The sequence below is a fragment of the Erpetoichthys calabaricus genome, chromosome 15 (genome assembly GCF_900747795.2).
Source record: "Erpetoichthys calabaricus chromosome 15, fErpCal1.3, whole genome shotgun sequence".
Taxonomy (NCBI): Eukaryota; Metazoa; Chordata; class Cladistia; order Polypteriformes; family Polypteridae; genus Erpetoichthys; species Erpetoichthys calabaricus.
The window spans coordinates 62,258,114-62,281,744 of record NC_041408.2 but is presented as its reverse complement, the minus strand read 5'-3'; the positions used below and the strand labels follow the sequence as shown (position 1 = coordinate 62,281,744).

At 36.4% G+C, this 23,631-nt stretch overlaps 2 protein-coding genes across 3 annotated transcripts in view; one reads left to right on the top strand and one right to left on the bottom strand.

The window, feature by feature from the left end:
* LOC114666111 (protein quaking) overlaps positions 1-23,631 on the top strand; it is a 1,435,209-nt gene that overhangs the window by 820,112 nt on the left and 591,466 nt on the right. The window lies entirely within an intron of this gene.
* Positions 1-23,631, bottom strand: part of pde10a (phosphodiesterase 10A) — a 357,319-nt gene that overhangs the window by 67,441 nt on the left and 266,247 nt on the right. For both annotated transcript variants that reach the window (XM_051919349.1, XM_028820278.2), the window contains exons 4-8: positions 12,895-13,015; positions 11,910-11,959; positions 8,523-8,663; positions 7,397-7,552; positions 6,417-6,467 (exon numbers count right to left, since the gene is read on the bottom strand). In XM_051919349.1, the coding sequence (XP_051775309.1) occupies positions 6,417-6,467; positions 7,397-7,552; positions 8,523-8,663; positions 11,910-11,959; positions 12,895-13,015 (519 nt within the window). The remainder of the gene's footprint in view (positions 1-6,416; positions 6,468-7,396; positions 7,553-8,522; positions 8,664-11,909; positions 11,960-12,894; positions 13,016-23,631) is intronic.

The following is a 23,631-nucleotide window of genomic DNA, read 5'->3' as shown; positions in this document are numbered from 1 at the left end:
TCTGACGATCTGTTTTCAAGATAAATGAAGTAGAAACTACTCCAGTAGTTACACATTTCAAGGAAACCTTCTTGGGAATCCGTCAATGTTTACCAACAGCTCAGCCAGCCCCTTTAGAAACTCTTCCTTGAGAAGTCTGGGTAGAATACTGGTCATAGCTCAGTGGAGTTTAATTAACATGAATATTTAATTGCATGATTAGAAATATTTCAGGAAAAAAAGTTTCAGAAAAAAATATCCACATTAATAAAATGGCAGGTGTCTATGTGTATTTGTGCATCTGTGTGTCCGCCAAGTTCCTATACTTAGGAAGAAAATCTTAAAAATATGCAAAACATGCAGAAGAAGTGTCAAAGAAATCAAAATGAATAAAAATGCCAAATAAGGGTCTAAAAATAAGAAAATTATTAATTTATTAATTATTGGCATATTTTGCCTGCAACAGCAGTGTGGTAGCAACTCCTGTTTGGGTCACGTGAAGAAGGTTTATAGCTGTACTGTTAATGACTGATAACTTTACAAGGTGGGCAATAGATGAGTGAAAAATGACAATAAATTGACACACATGTCAGGAACCCAAAGCTCCAACACAGCTAGGCTAGAGGAACTAAACCAAGCCAATGTGGTAGCAACCACTGCCACATTTTCCCAGCAAAACACTTTGACTGCAAGAGTGCTTAGTTTGACAAGTGCTAAGCAGAGTTGCAGGGACTGGAGCCTTTCCCATCAAGCAGAGGGTGCAGTACAGGACCAATCACCTGGACAGGGTGAGACAGGACCAATCACCTGGACAGGACACAAACCCATCACTGAGCAATACACTTTCAAACACGTACATATCACAAACCTGCTAGGGCCAATTTATTATTGTCAAGCCACCTAAACTGCTGCATGTGTTTGGACTGTGGGAGGAAACTAGGAGACCCACAGGAAACCCAGGCAGACATGAAGAGAACGTGCAAACTCCACAAAGGGAGGACCCGGGAAGTGAACCCTGGTCTCCTCACTGCGAGGTAGAAGTGCTACCACTGTGCAAATAGGAAAATAGCCCCAAAAATGTTTCAGAAAACGGCGATTTACAATAAAAAAAAAAAAAATCTCTTGAAGGATGAATTTGAACTATTGTGTTAAATGAGTAAGGTAGAAACCTTATGCTTACTGTGTAAGTTCATGTCCTACTTTCATTTTAGCAGAGAGGTTTCCATCTGCAATAGCCATGGGTTGTGAAACAATTTAAAATAATATTTGAGTTCTACAGTAAATACAATGTAAACATAACAATATCTTCATTTATTGGTACAAGTTGATATTTTAAATAAAAAAAAAAAGTTTAGGTAAGTATATTAAAAGGGCCTGGTAACTTAGACGCTGACCCAGGCTTTAAGCCCATTATTTGGCCTTTTCACAATGACAACAGCAGCCTGCTAATAGTAACTTCTGTTACCATGTTATACTGACCAGCATCTGAAGAACAGAATAAAATGGAGCATATGAGATTTAAAGACAGTGAAAGAGTTAATTTAGAATTTACATCTAGACAGTATATAGAGAACACTTGCAAGGCCTAAGGTTTTTTGTTTACATTTTTATTTTTTTAATGAGAAATCTAATAAACCTTCCGGCACAGAGCAAGCGTGTGTTAACATCAAACAGTTCATTTCAGAAATTGGTTAAAGTCAAATAGAGACGAGGAAACTCATGCTTGAAACTAAGAAACTCTAGAAAATGTGTAAGTCCAAGAAATGAAGCAATGCTAAAACAAGGAAATGATGTATTAATAAGTCTACTGAGGGATATACTGTATTATATTTGGTAATTAAAATGAAAAAAGATATGATTACCTTAATGCCAAAAAAAATACTGGGGACCGATTAAACTGTTGAGCCAACATAATTAATGATTAGCTCACATTTAGCAACAATAAAAAAATGCAGAAAATAAAAAAGCATGATCAGGCCTGTGTGATTCCCTAAAGGAAGGCACCTAATTATGTGTTTACTGAAAAGATATAAAGAAAGATAGGCACAGCGGTTAGTGCCTCAAGCTTCGAGAATCAAAATCCTGCCTAGACAATGCAGGTGTGGTGTTCCCACACTTACCAGTCAAACGCAACTGCGTGTAGATAAAGTCAGTTCTTACTTATGATTCATCAGTATAAGAAAGTGCACAACGGCTGTGCTCTGTGATATAAAGTACTGGCGCCACACGTTAGTTTGTTTCCTTCCTCACACCCAATGATGGTGGCAGTGGACCCAGTTGCTTGAAATCTAAAAATTGGAGCAAGCAGGTTCAAGAAATGGGTGGATTAAATTTAAAAAAAAAAAAGCTTTTCAGATTAAAACTATGCGTAGTGTAATTTCAAGTGGGACAACAGTTAACAATATGTTATAAAATAAATACCAAGAAAGAGTGGCATGACAAGAGCAGCATGTCATGTAGGCAATACCTTTTGTACACCGTTTTAAACCTTGCACTAAAAGAATTAGGAAATCTAGAACAGTGCAGGTCTAGATAGTCAAGAGACTTGAGGTCTGTAGGCTAAAAACTTTTTAAAGAAGAATCTTTCCAATTTTTCCTAAACAATAAGATGGGTGTGTAGCAAAGCAAATACACACTAAAGCATTTTGTGAAGTACTTGGTTCACAACTAAAACATAACAGGTACAAATCTGTTGTGTAGAATAAAAGGAAAGAAAAGTATTTTTTCAACAGGATATAAAGTGAAAAGTAAAGTATATTGTTTTAAAGAGACACTTTAGATAAAAGTTGTTAAAGAAATAAAGACAGTAAAAATAAAAGAGATGGTTGGCAGGAACAAATGAACATCAGGGAAGAGTGGTTAAAGTAATAGCACAATATAACAACCTATGCAAACAAAAGTAAGAATGTGGAAGCAAATGACAGTGGTTGTCTTGCCCATTTAAGTTTTCATCAGAACTGCATATATAATTTCCTGTACCCCTTTCCCAACTTACAAGTAGATGTGGTTTTATTTGTGTAACATTCACCAAGTTTGGACTACACAAAGTCGTCTCATCCCTCAAGCTGAAATTAATCATATCACCTTCCCTGTAGATTAGTGACCTGTGTTATTAATCACTTTCCATCCACTGTTGTTCAGTTTAAGAATGAGAGGATGACATGAATACTCTACGTAACGAAAAAATAATACTTGATAGTTCCAATTTCACAATCTGCAGGGCTGAATTATAAAGAACTTGAATTAAGAATCACATTTAATTGTGGACTTCTATTCTAATTCAAGGAGCAGATTTCATGCAATTTTTTCTCATTCTTTAAAACAGAAAAAGAAATCTAACCTTTGCCCAAATGGCCAAAAAATCTGATTTAAAGAAGTTTGAGAGGGAAATATTTTCTTTAAAATAATAAAAAAAAAAACCCACATGGCTAAATAGTAACAGCAGTGGTCTATAGCATATTATAAAAGCATATTGTGCTTGTACTGTATATTTTCAACCACTATGTTAAAGTTATAATGTATATTGTAAATTCAGAAGAGAAATTAATTAAAAATAAAAGTAAACAGAAAGGAGACCAGAAAAATAATAATAAAGAATTTTGTAATGAAATGTTGATATAGGAAAAAGTATGCTGAGGCAAACATACTGTTTTGTTACGATTCTGCACACAGACATTCCCAGCTGCATACACTTAGGGTGCACCTCACAGGAGCTGTCCAGGGTACTACGACATAAATGTTTGGGTTCTATTAACTGAGCTTACCTTCACAATTGCAATTCAGGCTGACATGGTTGTACAGTAATTAGAATGCCTACTGTACTGATTCAGAAACCTAGGTTCAAATCTTAGAGTTGGCAAGTTCCCTCTATGCCTGCATGAGTTTACTCTGGATATTTCAAATTCCTCCATGTTAGGTTGACTGGAGAGTATAAAACTACTTTGAATAAGTGATTATGGGTTTGAATTGTGGGACTGTGGGTCTGTGCTCTGCCATGAAACTCTGTTCAGGGTTAGCCAGCTGATAATTGTTTTTAGCAATTGTGGCTGATAACAGCTATTTTTTCAGCAGCTTTGAGATATTTTCATAATCACTAATAATTACATTTTTGATTTTTTTTTATTAAAGAAAAACCACCCATGAACTGCAGCATTTCCAAATTTATTCTATGAAACAATACAGCTCTTTCACAAAATACAGCTAAAGTTTGTGAATGAGATAAGCAATTCCAAATCAGGAACTATATTTCTTAAAAATACGGAGTCAAATACAAAAGGTGCACATTCATTTACAAGTTGGTGCACTAGAAAGGAAAAATAAATAAATAAATGCTCTACACATGTCTAGGATTACAACTTACAAGAAGTTTTCAAGTAAGGACTGCCAATCTCTATTGCCCTTCATATGTTACAATAGATCACACATCATTACCACTTTTAACAGCCATTCTTTTGCTTCTCTCAGGTTAGCCAGTTGCTGTCATATTGGTTTCCCACATTGTCTGTTGTCCTGGACAATTTTTGGGGTAAAACCCCTTCTTTTCATATCATCTGACACCACCTTCAACTGTGTCTTCTAAGGCCTCCTCCCCTCCATCTTGGCGCACCTCTACCACCCAATCATCATCATCTGTCCTTAACTCCACATGCCCAGACAACCTTAGTCCGTTTCTCCTCAGCACAAAATGTATTGCCTCTATAGCAAGTCTTTCTCTCAACTCAGCATTTGGTTACCTCTCACTCTGTGACACTTCACATGTCCATCTGATTTTTTTCAGCTTTGTGTCACTCATATACAGCAGACATCTCCTTACAGAACTTGCATAATCTTTACCTTTCAATGCCAGAGAGACTTAATTTAAAGTTAGACTAGGGGACAGTGCTCAGAATTTCTTCTATGCACCTCTTACCTTAACTTTCACTGCTGTGCTTGCACCTCCATCTCCACATACCTCTCAGTCTTGCCACCGAAGGTGTGGAATTTCCCTACTTGCTCCAAAACAATACTATCGCCAAAATCTAAATTTAAACTTGCTACATCAGAACTCTGCACCTCCCTCACAATCTTTTCTGCAAAGAATGGTCACACATTATACCCTACCGTAGCCTTTATACACTCATTTCCAATAGCCTGAGCACTGCACTGAGTTTCTTCCAGAATGTCTTGCCTAAAACCATCACTTTGGTCTTTCCAACATTAACGTGAGGCTTTTGGCTTCCAAAATGTTCATTTCAGTATTTCCTCTTTCAATTCTGTTTTATTTTTTGCCATCAAAACAAGATTATTAGAGATCCTTCACACACTTCTCTAGTCACCACCTTCATTGATATCATGAAGAGCTACAGATCCAGCATCACTTCAAAATTTGAATTATGACCACCTGTTTCTTCATAAAGTGATATCACTGCAGACAATAACCATTTGTCCCCACTTTACTTTCTCAGTGCCCAACTAATCTCCTCTTGTGTCACCCCGGCCAACTCCTGCAGACCTACAATTGCATAAAGCGGCTCCTTTTCCTTCACCAGATGCTATTCCTGCATTTGCCTTCACCAGTTATTAAACCAAACTAGATTTCACTTTTACTTGATCCCTGATTCTTTTCTGTAGCATTCCAACATTGACCCCCTACTACATCCTGTCCTTTTTTGTTATCTGCTTTGCAATATTAAACTTTATAGACTGCCATGTTACATTCTTCCTCGATTTTTTGCCAGTTGTGCGCCTCTTCTTTTCCAGAACTGCCATATCTGTCTCAACGTTCTACCACCATGTTTCCTTGTCTCTTGGCAATCCATTTGTCTAACCACAGACTTCTGCAGTTTTCAACTTGACATTCTGTTTTGCTTCCCACTTGCCATCTGAAATCTTATTCCCTCTAGCAACAAACATCTCATAAAATTTACATCATACATGTTACTCTTTCAAATTCTGGACCTTCTGCCTTGGAACATCCTTTTTCTTAATAAAAGAACTTCTACAACCAAGCAATGCAGTGATATACAAACTTATCCAGTAATCACAATCAATTTTTTCACTTCATCTCACTCAAATTACAGTATCACAGAAGCAAGTAAGCTATTCTGCTACTTATACCACCAGATTCACAGGTCACTAGGCGTATTTCCTCCTTATCATGCTGAATACAATAATTTCAATTGCATCAACAAAACTCAGAATTCTATCATCCTCCTTTTCTCACTTTCTACAATAAGGAATGACACTGACCTTATTATAATGCTAGGTCCCAGGGGAACATGTTAGGTCATGTAGAAGTTGCAAAATGCCAAAATGTCACTCCTTCAAAAATATGCCTGGAATATTTATTGAAGAACCATCTGTACTAAAAATGTATCACTCAAGTGTGGCAAATATGAAATTGTGGTGGTTGAGCACATGTAAATATTATGTACAGCTAATTGAAAGGAAGACCCTACCTGGACTTGATGTATTGCTACAGAGGCCCATGCTATATTTGCAGTTGCAACCTGAAACAAAGAACAGTTCATAGTTTACTTGGATGAAGGTACAAAAATGTGACCCAGACACACACAAACTATACTGTTGTTCGGTTTAGAACATCACGATAAATACTTGAACATTATTACAGCAGGAGTAAGCACTAAGGTTAAACAGCTTTACATTCATTGTGCAAGGGGTTTTAATGAAGAAATTTTATGACAGGATGCAAAAGCAGTAACTGGAAAAGAGTAAATCACAGAAGATAAATAATGCTAAATACAACGGTCTTCTCTAATATTAACAAGAGGAAACTGCATGATTTCTTCAGAGCTATGCTGTTCATTTTTAAAGGACTGCACATTCCCAGAACAGCAGGGTGGTGACGTACAATTCACTTCTCCTGTTTTGTAATTTAAAAATAAGCTGTAGTGGGAAGAATGGCATTTCCTTATTCGTCATTTTTCCACATATTCGTTCACCCTAAAAGCTTGAAGCTATGTTAAATGTTACTTTGAAGCCAAACCACTTAAAGAAACTTCACAACCATTAAGGGAGTGATTGTTGAAATCTAAATTTTATCTAGATTAAAGAGCCTATGCAACGCAAAACCATTACCATCATTATTGATCTTAGTTTAGCTGATTAAACCTTATATGTAGACAGCGAATTCTTGTATCAAATACCACCAACAATGAATATAAACTGAGGAAGGACACTTTCCATAAGATTTATGTATTTATTATTTAACCTGGCATACTGAATAAATAAAATTATAGGCTTACATACTGTAATTGTTTTCATTAGTAATTAATTAATTAAGTAAAAACACAATTTTTAATCACAGCACACACATGCATCTTCACTTTGTTTATAGTTTATATCAGCTGTTATCTAGTAATTTAAATGGATTCCATTTTTCTTTAAATTTTCAAGTTACTTGCTCTATACTGCATACCTCCTGATTATTGAGATTGAAGGGATCTTTTCCCCAGTTCCGATGCAACTCTAAAATCCCAATAAGATCTCCAATAGCAGTTAGGATCGGTAAACAAAGAACTGACTGGATACGAGTCCCTGAGTCCAGCCCAGTGCCTTTGGGAAACCTTTCATCCTGCAAACAGAACAAGGAGAAATATGGAGGCTTATTTAAGGCTCTTGTTTATCTCTTTAATAATACAGTTGGTTCATAAACAATTCTGACCTCTTCACTTTTTATTATTATTATTATTTTTACCACGATTATTTTAACTTCACCTGTTTGTTGTCTGGTACAAATCTTGTAATCGATATTTAACCCACTTCCTATTGTCCAAATGACTCGAAATTTTGAACACTTACTCACTTCCGATGACAATAAATGAATCAATACAGTAATCAGTTTCACTAATTGATCAATTAATCCATATGAATTAAGAAATGAATGAAGAATAGTTCAAGATTTCATCAATAGATGGCGCTAGTAATAGATAGAAATAAACGAAGTGTTAAAATATTGATTACAAAATTATACTCAAACAAACCCAGGACTAAAAATTTTAAAAATACTTTTTAAAAACCACACTTATATTAAGTTAAAAAGTGTACTAAAAAGTAAAAAATAAGTCTCTCATACATCACTCGTAACCAACAATAGCAGTTTTGGCATATGGCATTATAAATCAAAATAAACACTAAAAAATAAACCAAATTACATGTAAGAAAATTATTACGTAACAAATCCAAAAAAACTCAAAACAGTGTTACTGGGGCACTGCCAAAAGAGGAAAATAAATCATGCCCATGCGTGTCTCCATTAAGATAAAGGGCACCTAAACCAGAAACATATCAAAACCAGACCATCATCTATAGAACACATATTTTTCTCAAGTTGATGGGATCCATACTATTTAATTAATGGGGGGAAAAAGGGCATGACATTTAATTCCTATGCAGGAAAATTTATACAATAAAAAAAGTTATATTCATTCTTGCAGGCAGAATGAAGGGTAAAAAAAAACAAAAAAAAAAACAAAAAAAAAAAAAACACACAGACCATTTAAAGCTGTAAATTTGAATTTCCATGAAACTCTGGTAAGACTCACCCCCAGTATGTCTTCTACCAGCAGTGTTTTCCTGGTCTTGGCTACATATGCTGCGATTGTAGTGCCATATGCTATTGGACCAGAAGGAATAAGCTTAGGCAGCCCTTCTTTTGCTCCCGTGGGTGTAAACAAGCATAAACTCTAGGAAAGAAAAAAAAAAAACCATAAAATAATAAACCAACATTCATCTGTATCTTCTAACACAATGGGTATATAAAGCTTGTATTTAGGAGATTTGTCCTCCTTACCCAATGTGTGCCTCCAGCACCTTTCTACTACATCCACTTGTGCCTGAAATTCTCTCGGCTGGCATTCCCTTTTTCTTGAACATTCCCCATAAAGCCCACTTCTCGAGGCGCCTTTCTCACCTCCTGTCTGATTTTATATCCCCCATCATTGAACGAGACTTTCTCAGCATGCCTCCTATGCCGTTTTTCCTCCTCGTGTGTCTCAATTGCTTTTTTGATTGACCAATCACACTGCTCACAGGGACTGAACAAACACACACATCTTAGTGTTTTATTACATAGTAGATTTCATGTTTCCGATGGAGCCCTATTAAAGGACACTCTAGAAAGCACAAAGAAAGGGTAGGAAAGGTGGATAGAGGGAAGGAAATATGATAGTAAAAACGGCCCCAATGTTAAAATCCAATGCCCCTTTCTTAAAACTAATGGGGTGAATAGATCAAATGACCCCCCCCCCAATCTCTAATCTTAAACCCCGCCTAATCCCTAATCTTAACTCGCAAAACCCTAATCTTAAAACCCAGGTTGAATGGCACTTACAGGGGAATTATAAAAATAGCATGTTCCCTGGTTTGGAGGGTGAGCATCCTGGGAACGTTTTGGAAAGAGATAGGGAGGATGCAAATTTTGATGGTTTCCTCTTGCAAATTTTAGAGCATTTCGGGAGATGGTGTGACCCCGAGGAGGGGAGTATAAGTGATTTGGGTCTTGGGATAAACCCCATTACTGGGGGGTCCCCTTTAAATCCATCCTATAAAATCAGTCAAGATGAGTTGGGACAGATCTGGATGACGTTTAAGGATTGGGAGGTATATGCATTAAAACAGGAAGCTCAAGTTAAGGTGTTAAAAATGATGAGGAGTACGGAGGAATGGTGGAAACGAGGGGATTTGAGTGGAGAGCTTGATTTTTTGCATATGGGACGAGAAAGGATTGAGGGACTAATAAGTGTGATATTAGGACAATGCTTTGAACAGTGGGCCATGCAATATGAGCAGAGAATACAGAGTAGAGGGGAGGAGCAGTAGGTAGGCCGGAATGAACAACAAATAGTTCCAGTAGTGTTGACATATTCTAGGAAGGCTTGTGAAGTGATGGGTATTTTGAGACGGAATTTTGAACAAATGCAATGTGAGGATACTGATTTGGAAGGATGCAAGATAGTGGCGGCCTTTCAGAAAAATCAAAATTTGAAAAATTATATTGTGAGGGCATCTTGCACAATTAGGAAGCGCAATAAATGTGCTTGGCAAATTCCATATAAAGCCAAAAAGATGATAGGAAACCCAAGGTCGGGGAAAGAAAGACCTATTTGGCAGGATTTGACTTTAACATCAAAGAACTGTATTTATGTGATAGAATGTAAACAATGTAGTCTTTTGTATATTGGAGAGACAAAGAATACAGTTAAGGCTAGATTTATCCAACACCTGCGCCTAATAGAAAGTCAGCAAAAGGAAACAGTTTTGTATGCACATTTTGCACAACCGGGCCATACCCCAATTATGTATCCCATTGACCATCAATCGTATTGGAATAAAACTTTACACCTGAAAAGGGAGAATGAATGGATTGAGTTTTTAGAAACAAAATATCCGGACGGGCTAAATGAAAAATAAAATACTAATCTTGGGACAATGAAATAAGTTAAAATTAATTGATATTATTCATGGGTCAGTGAACCAGTGTCCGTCAGTCCCCTACCCTAATGCCTAACCCCAATCTGGTTATGTTATCGTAAGTCTTCCCTAGTAAACGTTGGCGTAGGCACATTAGCTACACGATCAGCTGATGCTGGTCCCTTCACTTTTGTTTTCGACCTCCAGATCACTTACATCAAAATCCGACAACTCAGAGTCCGACTCAGCGATGTGATACGCAAGACGTCGTCCACGGAGTATTTCGCTTTGGTCTCTCGTCAGATGTCGACGCCATGCGAGGGGTGGTTTGCTCTTCACTACTCACGCACGTGCAAGAAATCTCGGTCAAATCAACCGAGCTAACTTTATAGAGAGTTGAACTAAAACATAACGGCGAGTTTTGTCACACTTTACAGCTGATTACCGTCCTCTACCCCTGAATTCCGACAAAAGTCGACATCTGCCCTGAAAGAGTTAAAGCTGAGGGAGCCAGCCTCAGCCACCGTTAATGTGTTGCAGACATGTCTGTGAGAATATGGTGACATGGAGCATATAGAGCAGTGCATTCTGGGTTAGGTGCACTGTGGCAGTGTTTGTGAAGAGAATGACTCATGAGTGAGTTTGAAGCAGGTAAGTATTGCGGAGTGTACATGTAAATCAATAATACAATAATTTAGGAATTTTCAACTGGATATAATACTCGGCTAAAATATCATATGAAAGGTATTACAAAATACAGATTGGATTATGATATGGAACTGAAAAAAAATTGATAATTGGGTTCACCAATAAGATTGAACTGTGTACATCTATATCATTACTGTGCTAGCTCACAAACAGTGAATGTCCATTTTATACTTTGGATGAAGAGGGGTTCAAGTAAAGCCAAATACTACATTTAAAAAGTGAGAAAAGTTTATCGTTCTATTGACTGCTCTAAAACTCAAAAACAGTGAAAGGAAGTGAATTATGACAATTTAATACATTCTAATGAGCAATTTGTGAAACATGCAGGACATCACAATATATACAATATATTTTGAATATAAAGAAGGATTAGCCATGATATTAAATGCTGTCTTTTTGGACTCTATTGGGGGAATTATAGGGGTGAGCTACAAAAGGGTATGTACTATGTGTAATGGATGGAGGATGTAAAGTGGGTTTTCTTTTGCAACAAGATCATATGGCTTCCATGTGCACAAAAGTGTGAATAAACCTTTGACAAAATGTAGCTGTCTGCTTTTGCTTTGTACAGGTCATATCTTTGTGGGCAGACAGCTGACGTTTATCCTGACGCCTGACATGATGCATGAGTGGTGCGGAATAGTTTTGTGGTGTTTTACTTTGACCCCACACCAGCTGATGTTTGCCGGTATGTGAAGTACAAATCTGACTTGCCCACCAAAACATACAATAAATTTTAAAATGTCCCTTCTTGGCTGTTAATAATCGCCATTAATAGAATTGCAAATTAGAAATGACGATTGACTACTTACGTTGTTGCAGTCTCCCAGAGAGTAAAGTGCAAAACTATCAGCTTTAGTAGCTGTTAAAAAGAAAAAAAAAAGTTATTTTTCTATGAGTTATGAATGAAAAGAAAGAGAAAATGCTATAAAGTTTCATCATTTTAATTTAACAAACTGTACCATTAAACATTGCTCCAAATATTTTTGTAATTCCATGGCTTCCTTTCATTTATCCAGGATGAAGCAGTAATTTCAAGTCACTTCTTACTGAATATATTCTGAACCCTAAACCTACAATTAGTGTGTTGTCTGACATATTGACATTCAGAAAACCCTACCTAATATTGTAAAATGCTCAGTGGCAGCACTTATTTAACATCATAATATAACAAAACATAACATTGCTAAACACCACAGATGGGACTAAGCCCTAAATAATGAAGGTGGACTGATGCAAAAAGAGGAATGTGTGCTTTTGTTTGATGTTGGGACGCGACACCTGAAGTGGATGGAGTATGTCAAACAGTTCTGGGATAAATTATTCACAATAAGAACTGTTTTGAAAAACGTTCGGGGCAACCCATGCATATAAGAAGGACTATAGGATGGAACTAGGGTGCAATTACTGAATGTAACTCTTCACAGATCAAAGGACAGGAGTTCATGGTACTTCAGTTCCCTCGTACACCCTAACATGCAAGAAAGTTAGCGGTAATTTTAAATTGACTTTTAAATTGTAGGTGTGAGTATGTCTTATACTTCATCCAAGGCTGGTTCCTAGATCACACCCAAAGCTGCTGGGTATGCCAACTTACCACAACCTTGGACATTCTAAAATAAATGCAGAGCAGCACTATATCTATTCAGTATAAGCAGTAAAACATACAGGAACTACAAATATGTACGTGTATAATGTGCCTTTATGCTAGGAATTCAGGGAATTTAACCAGGCAGGACTTCAAGGGCAGTGTGATCCCAGTCAAACAAGTACATCTTTGACAGTAAAGAAATTTACCTGTTTTGATGATGTTACACAACTCATAGAGGAGTAGTTTGTTGTCGCCTCCTGTGTCCAGCCTCTGCTCCATATAGCTGTTTAATTCATAAACAACACCTTGTATGTTTGGGTCCTGGTACTGCTGAGCCATTAAAGGAAAGGAAAAATAATTAACTGTAATACATCCAAAACAAAATGAGTTGCAAACAGTTAAACTTAATAACAATTTTGACATCTTAGACCAACACTTGTAGCTGTAATCAAGCTTTAAGCATGGCCACTGTACTGTCAATGGCAACTGACAAAAAAAAAATTATGGTGTCATTTTACTCAACGGCATGAAGGTTATGACATGGCAAAATCCATCTATAAAGCATAGAGATAACATTTAGAAACAGCCAGGTTTAGCAAGTTATGCCCCTCATGACAGTATAAAAGCCCAGCAGAAGTGAAACAATCTAGTTTCTGAGTTGCTCACTATGCAGCCTCAATGTGAAAGGCAGCTTGATAGGTCTTTGGTTTGAAGAGATGGCCAATGCACAACTGTAGGGGGAACTTCACCTCACATTCATATACGCGTAACTGACGAAAGCTGTCCTGCCAACATCAAACCCAATTTTGTCTCCATTCTTCAGTAAGTCATCTTTAATGCCATACACAATACAAACAAGTAACTTTTTATGCAATTTATTTGGGAACCTGGAGCAAAGGACAATCCATCTTTTTATTGAATTGCTTAGTCTACACTTTAGGGTAGGAGGGAAGCAGGGCATATCCAGGTAGCAATGGGCACATATACATAAATAGACTTTTATTTTGTAGCTTTGTAGGCTAAAATAACATCTCAGGTTCTGTGTACATACATGTTCACATTTTTAGAGGGTTAAGTGACTTAGTTACAGAGCAAGTCACAGTCAGGGATTGTCTTGGAAACTTCGGAGTTCAAAGCCTATTGCAGACTGCCTTCCAATCCCTGATAGGGTGTTAAGCCACAGCAAGGCACACTCAATCACACCAGACCAATTTAAATTCGGCAATTAACTTATCACATCCATGTTTAGGCTTTAGGAATGAAACAAAAATAAGGATATGAAGAGAATGTGCATACTTTACACAAACAGAGCTCAGGCCAGGATGTAAAACCCAGCTATCTGGATCTCTGTGGAAGAGTGGGTAAAGAAACATCTTTCCATTCATTTGCTGCACTTCGCCGCACTGAAATGTCCTTCAAGGAGTCCCCTAATGATCATAGAATACGGTCGTTTGTATACCAACACTTACTCATTGCGGGCCTATTTTAAGTTTCTAGTCACCTTAACCATTTATGATCTGAGCCCAGTGTTCTGGGGCTGTGAGGAAGCAATGATTACCAATGATCCACTGTGCTGCCCAGCACAATAATTCAGGAATAGATACAACACTGGACACGACATTTACGGCCATGATAGCTCCCAAGTTCCTTGTATTCCACTCAGCAAGCTACGTTAAAGACTAGATTTTTAATCCAGTGTTCCCCAATGGACACTTTACAACAAAAACTCAAAAGAGTTGTTTGTAACAAAATGGATTTCTATTTAGGCATACCATCCAAGCAGGGGTATTCAAGTTCAGTCCGGGAGGACCTCCCATGGTTGTAGGTTTTTGTTCCAACCAATTTCACAATCAGTGAGTCATTTTGCAATTAACTGATGTTATTTAATTTTCCTTCTCATTTTGCAATCAGAAAGTACAATCTGGAGAAATTTACATTGTTAGAATATATTTGCATTTTTTTGCTCTCTCTTTCAATGTTTAACTTTGTTTTGTCACTTTCACATTTTCTGGAGTTTGCTCTCTTAATTGTATTTGACTACTGATAATTACTGATGAGCTGAACAGATACACCCGTGAAAACAATGTCAAATGCTAATGGCCAGCTATTTCAGTTTTAGCAACTTGTGTGCTTATTAGTAAATAATAATTTAAATAACCAGAACATTAAAAAAGAACAAACTATTAGAAGGCAAAAATAATTCATTCTTAACAATCTAGCACACATTAATTCTTAGGTCATTCAGTATACTTTTAGCATATCCAGTTTGTAATGTTTAAATTAATACAAAAATAAAACAACGTGGGAATAGGCAGCTTGCTAATTAATGTCAGAATCCAATTAAAAGCAGAATTTGCGTGGAATAAAAACCAGCAGCCCCAGAGGGGCCTCACACCACTGAAACTGAAAACCAACTAACCCATAGATGCAGCTCTACCTAAAGTTCACATCTCACTTCTTCTTCCACCACATAACCAATTCTACAATCCCAAAATTGGGCTACTACCGTGAATTGACACTCTTGTTTCCCTCCAGGAGTCAATCAACCGTATCATACTTAAGTTCAGTATAAAAAACTGTGTCCTGTGCTATCCAAAAAGTTACCACATGCTTTCTGAAATTCTACGGTGCCTGCTAATGAAGCACCTTTATTTTAAACATTCTAGTTCAAAAAAAGTCTCATTCAAGTCATATGCTAATGTTGCTCTCTTGTTTGGTGTCATGTACCCAGTTCTGCACTTTTGCTTTTTATTTTATTATTTTACTCTTTTGGTCAGTTTAATGCTTTTTTGTATGATGTTTAATGCTTTTCTGCTGTGAGAGGGATCACTACAAAAATATTTAAAAATAAGTAGACTAATCTGAAATATCCAACACCACTCTGGGATGAGACAGAGCTCCATTGATAACAATGTCATCTCCCTTTCTGTCCAAAGGGCCAAGAAGATGCCCAATGAAGGCAACTGACCCTGTTCCTTTCTGTCAAAGCCCTATAAAGCTTGGACATTCCGAAAGGAGATGTGTTTCTTTTGGCCTGAGCAGATCGCCTGTTGGAGCTCCTCAGATCTGGTCAAGAAAACCATTTAACCTTTGCCTCAAGAGGCTACATTTTGATTTTCTTGTTTTGTAGACCCTTTGTTGTGCCAATATGTGCCTGTTTTATTTTAAAGGACTGTTATGAATTAAACGTGACAAACTGGTTGGCATCTTAATATTTTATTTGGAGTCGGTAATTCCTTCACCTAATGACAATGTGCAATGCAACAGTGGGGTGTATGAGGTAAAAGAAAGTCAAGTTAAACTAAATACAAAAGGATGTTTGACCTGAGCAAGTGAGGCAAAAATTGGAGTAAATCCTATGACATAAAAAGCCACACAGAACACCTAATTTTTGTTTATAGTTTCAGCAATCTAGACACCCCACCGACTTTAATAAAAAGACAAATGTTTGTATCTGTGTGTCCAGTTGCTCTGTGTCCATTATCCAACAGGTGGTACATTACAAGCATTAGCAATGCTTTTACGAATGCAATACCAAATGGCATATAACAGATATGCCATCTGTTGGAAGGACAAATGCAATGCATTTTACTACTACAGGCATTACAAAATACAGTACATTCCAATAGATGGTGCACTGCAAATGTTAATATATGGTAATTATTTAGATTTCAACCCATCTTACATGCTATATTTCTATAACTGGATCACTAGAAGCAAACAGCCTGTGGTCAACCAGTGAATTATTACTAGAAAATTAGCCAGAAGGAGCAGCCATGCACTTTACAGTTCAGCTGTAAAAACAGATCATAGATTAAACAAAAAATACACACAGAGCGGCGCTAATAAAAATAACTTAATTCCTGTTCCCTATATCAATAACGCACATAGTATTCATCTCTGCTCCTCCGAAACATTGAATATGGCACTATTAAATATTAGAGCTTTAACTAACAAGACGTTTTTTATCAACGACATTATTAGTGATAAAAAAATAGATTTTATTGCACTAAGTGAAATGTGGCTTAGCTCAGATGGCGCAGCTGTTTTAATCGAATCTGCGCCTCCGGATTACAGTTTTACTCGTGCTGATCGCCAAGGAAAGAGAGGTGGCGGATTAGCAAACATTTACTCTAGCAGGTTAAAATGTAAAAATATCAGTTTTGGTAAGTTCAAGTCTTTTGAGTATCTCGCCATTGTTATTCAGGGAGATTCTCACGTTCTAGTATTATCCGTGTATAGACCTCCTAAATTCAACGCGTCTTTTTTTGAGGAATTCTCTGACTTGATGTCAATCTTAATTACGAACTATGACGCACTCTTAATAGTCGGCGACTTTAATTTTCATGTAGATAATCAATGTGACCAAAAAGTAAAAGAATTTATGAACCTCCTGGACTCTTTTGATTTGAGACAGCTCGTTAATCAGCCTACACATAAAGCAGGTCATACGTTAGACTTAGTAATTACTAAAGGACTAAAAGTTGATATAAAACAGGTCATTGATACGGGTCTTTCAGACCATTTTCTTCTACTATTTAATATAGAAATAATGATAGAAAACACTCATGAGAAGCATATTGTTAAAAAACGCTTCTTTGACTCATCAGCAACTTTAAAACTTACAAACATTCTAACCAATCAGTCCGTTTATGGTGCCAACTATAATAGCGAGGAGAATGTAAATAGTAAGGTGGAAAGATTTAATACTAAAGTGAGGGCTGCTGTTGACATAGTTGCACCTGAAAAGACAGTTAAAAAATCTTCTAGCATTGTTATACATTGGAAGACCCAAAGAGTGTCTGATTTAAAGAGAACATGCCGTAGAGCTGAGCGTAAATGGAGGAAGACTAAACTAACTATTGACTATGAGATATTAAAAGTTAAAATAACAGAATACAATAACACAGTCCGTCTTGAGAGGCGCTGCTATTTCTCTAAGATTATAAATAACAATGCTAGTAATCCCAGAGTCTTATTTTCGACATTTGATCATCTATTAAACCCAGGTAACTCAAAGGAATGCCTCCTAAGTACTTCCAGTAAAACCTGTGAGGCTATCGCTGTATTTTTCAATCAAAAAATTAATGATATTAGAAATAACATAGTATATCTCCCCAACACTAAGGATCCTCCAAAACCCCAGTACTCCATAATAAATAAATTAGAGTCTTTCACTAGGATAGATTTACCTGATTTACATAAAATAATTTCTCAAATGAAACCATCGACCTGTGCCCTTGACCCAATACCAACAAATTTTTTCAAAGAAGTATCGGGTGTGCTTAGTGATAATGTTCTTGACATAGTAAATTCGTCATTAGATACGGGGGTCTTCCCAGACTGTCTTAAGACTGCGGTAGTTAAACCCCTACTTAAGAAAAATAATCTCGACCCCTCTGCTCTTGAAAATTATAGACCCATCTCTAACCTGCCTTTCTTAAGTAAAATTCTAGAGAAGGCAGTCATTATGCAGTTAAATGAGCACCTCAATAAACATGCTATTCTTGATAAATTTCAGTCAGGTTTTAGAACAAATCACAGCACAGAAACTGCACTCGTTAAAGTAGTAAATGACTTGCGGATAAATGCAGACAGAGGCCATTTATCTGTTCTCATCCTCTTAGATCTGAGTGGCGCATTTGACACCATTGATCATAATATTCTTAAGAATCGCCTTAGTCAATGGGTGGGCCTCTCTGGCAGTGTCTTAAATTGGTTTGAATCCTACCTGGCAGGGAGAAAATTCTTTGTTAGTTGTGGTAATTATAACTCAAAGACACATGATATTCTATATGGTGTTCCACAAGGCTCTATCCTGGGTCCGCTGCTCTTCTCAATCTACATGCTTCCATTAGGTCAGATTATCTCGGGACATAACGTGAGCTACCACAGCTATGCTGATGACACACAGCTGTATTTATCAATAGCACCTGATGACCCCAAATCTCTTGATTCGCTAACACAATGTCTAACCTGTATCTCAGAATGGATGAATAGTAACTTTCTCAAATTAAATAAAGAAAAAACCGAAATCTTAGTGATTGGCAATAATGGATACAATGAGGCTATCTATAATAATAAAAGGCAAAGCCCTCACTGACTGACTGACTCACTCACTCACTCACTGACTGACTCATCACTAATTCTCCAACTTCCCGTGTAGGTGGAAGGCTGAAATTTGGCAGGCTCATTCCTTACAGCTTACTTACAAAAGTTAGGCAGGTTTCATTTCGAAATTCAAAGCGTAACGGTCATAACTGGAACATATTTTTTGTCCATACACTGTAATGGAGGAGGCGGAGTCACGTATCGCGTCATCACGCCTCCTACGTAATCACGTGAACTAAAAACAAGGAAGAGATTTACAGCACGAGTCACACGCGGGAACGAAGGTAAATGACGTTAATTTTTGACTGTCTTTTAATACTGTGTAAGCATACATATTAACACATGTGCAATTAAACGTGTGCATTTACGGGGTGATTTCTCAGGCTTAAAAGCTCACCTTTTATCAAACGCGGGAACAAAGGTAACTGATGTTGTTCACTGTCTTTTAATACTGTGTAACCATACATATTAACACATGTCCAATTAAACGTGTGCATTTACGGGGTGATTTCTCAGGCTTAAAAGCTCGCCTTTTACTAAAAAGGTAAATGCAAAACTATTTTCAATCAGTTTATTGAAACGCTCCCGTTAAGGATTGCAATAACATATTCGTGAGATAAAAGAACGAAGTAGGGGGAAATGGAGGAAGAGCTGCAAACAGCGAAGAGCAAAAAATTAATTAAACAATTGAGAACGGAGCGAGTTAAGCATACAAGCATGTTCATAAGGGAAACAAAGCACGGTGTAAAACGTAAGTTTAAATTAAGTTTATAGAAACGCTCTCGCTGCGGATTGCAATAACATATTCGCGAGATAAAAGTTTAATGAGAAGACACGAGGTATAAACGAACCACACGCCGTGGCGCAACGTTAGGGGCAACAGTTTCAACCATTCTATGATCTGCTTCTCGCAACTGAAAGACGGCACATGGCGGATGTTAGCCGACTTGCTGACCGCAACGTTAGGGGCTTCAACTCTGGCGCTGACGCCACATCTCAGTGCCAACACTTTGCAGACTCTACTTAAAAGACATGCCCTCCTCAGTGGACAGTTAAAAACACCAATCAAACTAACGATGACATCAAGTATTACCCAATCAAAAGTAGGAAAGGAGGCATCTTCATAAAATGCGTGTGGGATGATTTGCATGAGACGCTGCTTTAAAAAAAAAATGATAAAAAAAATACGGGATAAATCCCGTCCAGTATTGATTCAAAACGGGACGCGCAATTTCATTCTCAAACGCGGCACGATTCCGTATTTTAAAGGACGGGTGGCAACCCTACAGTGCCAGGTAACCACCCATACAATCAGATTGTGATTCAGACTAGGAATGCAATGAATGTAATTACCCCGATCTACATACAAGGCGAAAGTCTTGCAACATTCAAAGATGATGGTTTGGGATAAGTACACCATACAACATAAAAGAGCTTATGAAGCCTTGAACCGAAAAAAGCAAGATCTCAGAGATCGTAAAAAAAAAAATAGGAGGTAATGTCGTTTTACTCGCTGTAGATTTTAGTCAAACATTACCAGTTATTCCACGAGGGAGACCAGCAGATGAACTCAACGCGTGTTTAAAATCCATGCTTCTCCCACGCTCGGTTATATGTCGCGTGTTCTCAGGTAGGTGCACCAAAAAATGTATACATTTAAGCATGTAATGGGCAAACAAAAAATGAGGTATACCCGAAGGCACTGCAGTAGTACTTCATGTAACTTTACTTCTTAAATGTTAATGTTTTACTGTTTAATAATTTATACGCTTCTTATATGTTGTTCAAATTCTTTTATCAAAATACCACTGACAGCGCAATGCACGATAACATGGAGTGAATACACCATACGCATCCGCTCACGGCTGCCCTGCTGTGCGCAGATAGGAGTTGATTCTACAATAAAATAAAATAAACATAAAAAGAGTAAAACAATCATCACCCATAAAGCGGATAGTAGACGTGACGTACTATATGTGTACCACATTTCAAGTGTATAGGTGAAACGGTTTGCGAGCTACAGGTCATTTAAAATCCTGGACAGACACACAAATTGCCACGGTAGCAAATTACAGAAGAAGATTTTACTGTTAATAATTTATATTTATATGAAATGTGCTTCTTATATATTACTTCATATTCTCATATGATAATGATGTTAATGTTTATATTCATTTCTGTGTTATTAAAACTGCATGTATGTGTGTATATGTATATATATATATATATATATATATATATATATGTATATATATATATATATATATATATATATATATATATATATATATATATATATATATATATATATATATATATATAGCAAAATACCCGCGCTTCGCAGCGGAGAAGTAGTGTGTTAAAGAGGTTATGAAAAAGTAAAGGAAAATTTTAAAAATGACATATATATATATATATATATATATACATATACATATATACATATACATATGTCATTTTTAAAATTTTCCTTTACTTTTTCATAACCTCTTTAACACAGTACTTCTCCGCTGCGAAGCGCGGGTATTTTGCTATATATATATATATATATATATATATATATATATATATATATATATATATATATGACAGCAACACTCATAACAATGACAACACAATTACATATATATATATATAGATATGTATATATATATGTGTATATATATGTAGATGTGTATATATGTAGATATGTAAATATTTATGTATATATATGTGTCTGTGTGTGTATATGTATATGTATATATGTATACGTATATATATATATATATATAATTTAATAATAATAATTTTTTGCATTTATATAGCGCTTTTCTCACTACTCAAAGCGCTCAGCAATTGCAGGTTAAGGGCCTTGCTTAAGGGCCCAACAGAGCAGAGTCCCTAATGGCATTGACGGGATTCGAACCGGCAACCTTCCGATTGCCAGTGCAGATCTATATATATATATATATATATATATATATATATATATATATAATGTGTGTGTATGTATATGTGTGTGTTTATGTATGTGTGTATATATATATATGTTGATATGTGTATATATATATATATATATATATATATATATATATATATATATATATATGTATATATATGTGGATGTGTATATGTATATATATGTAGATATGTGTATATGTAGATATGTATATATATGTATATGTATATATATGTTTATGTGTGTGTGTATATTATATATATATATATATATATATATATATATATATATATATATATATATATATATAAAAGACAGCAACACTTATAACAATGACAACACAATTACATTGACAATCATGTTACGTTATTTTTAAAATGTTTCCTTTTTTTTTTTTCAGAACCTCTTTAACACACTATTTCTCCGCTGCGAAGCGCGGGTATTTTGCTAGTTAGAAATAAACTGGATGCATTAGGATTAAAAGTCAAATCGGAGGTAAAAAGCTTAGGGGTAACCGTTGATTGTAATCTGAATTTTAAATCGCATATTAATAAGATCACTAGGACAGCATTTTTTCACCTAAGGAACATAGCAAAAGTTAGACCTCTTATATCATCGAAAGATGCAGAGAAATTAGTTCATGCGTTTGTCTTTAGTCGGCTAGATTACTGTAATGCACTCCTCTCAGGACTACCCAAAAAAGACATCAATCGTTTGCAATTAGTGCAGAATGCAGCTGCTAGAATCCTTACCAGGAAAAGAAAATCCGAACACATTTCTCCAGTTTTGATGTCACTACACTGGTTACCTGTGTCATTCAGAATTGACTTTAAAATTCTGCTTATGGTTTATAAAGCTTTAAATAATCTCGCCCCGTCTTATATATCGGAATGTCTGACACCTTATATTCCAAATCGCAACCTCAGATCCTCAACTGAGTGTCTCCTTAGAATTCCAAGAGCAAAACTTAAAAGAAGTGGTGAGGCGGCCTTCTGCTGTTATGCACCTAAAATCTGGAATAGCCTGCCAGTAGGAATTTGCCAGGCTAATACAGTGGAGCACTTTAAAAAACTACTGAAAACACATTACTTTAACATGGCCTTCTCATAACTTCACTGTAATTTAATCCTGACACTGTATATCCAATTCATTATAATAACTATTCATTCAAAATTTGTACTAACCCCTACTCTCTCTTCTGTTTCCTTTTCCGGTGTCCTATTGGTGGTGGCTTGTGCCACCACCATCTACCCAAAGCACCATGATGTTCCAACAATGATGGATGGATTAAAAGCCAGAAGTCTGTATAACCATCAGCATCAAGTGACTCCGTGAGAACCCTAACTACAAAGAGGACTATTTCATTTATGTTAGGTAGAATGCCCAAAGGGGACTGGGTGGTCTCGTGGCCTGGAACCCCTACAGATTTTATTTTTTTTCTCCAGCCTTCTGGAGTTTTTTTTTTTTTTTTTTTTTTTCTGTCCACCCTGGCCATCGGACCTTACTCCTTTTATGTTAACTAAGGTTGTCTTATTTTAATTTCTTATTTGTCTTTTATTCTTCTTTTCTTCATTATGTAAAGCACTTTGAGCTACTTTTTGTATGAAAATGTGCTATATAAATAAATGTTGTTGTTGTTGTAGCTGTTCAATATAACAAACTTCATGGAACATTTATCACCAATCATGGCTCCTCCTTCATTCGTCTCTCTTCATTTTAAATTTATAATGAGGCTCTATTTAGTTGTTAATCCTGCTTATTGTTTTCCAGAGTGGTTACTGAAGCCACACCCCAAGGGAGGCTGACCCCTAACTACTGCTCATTTTACAGGGGCTGACATTAAGTACAACTCAGCCACTTGAATTAAGATAGAGCAAATAAAAACAGACCACTG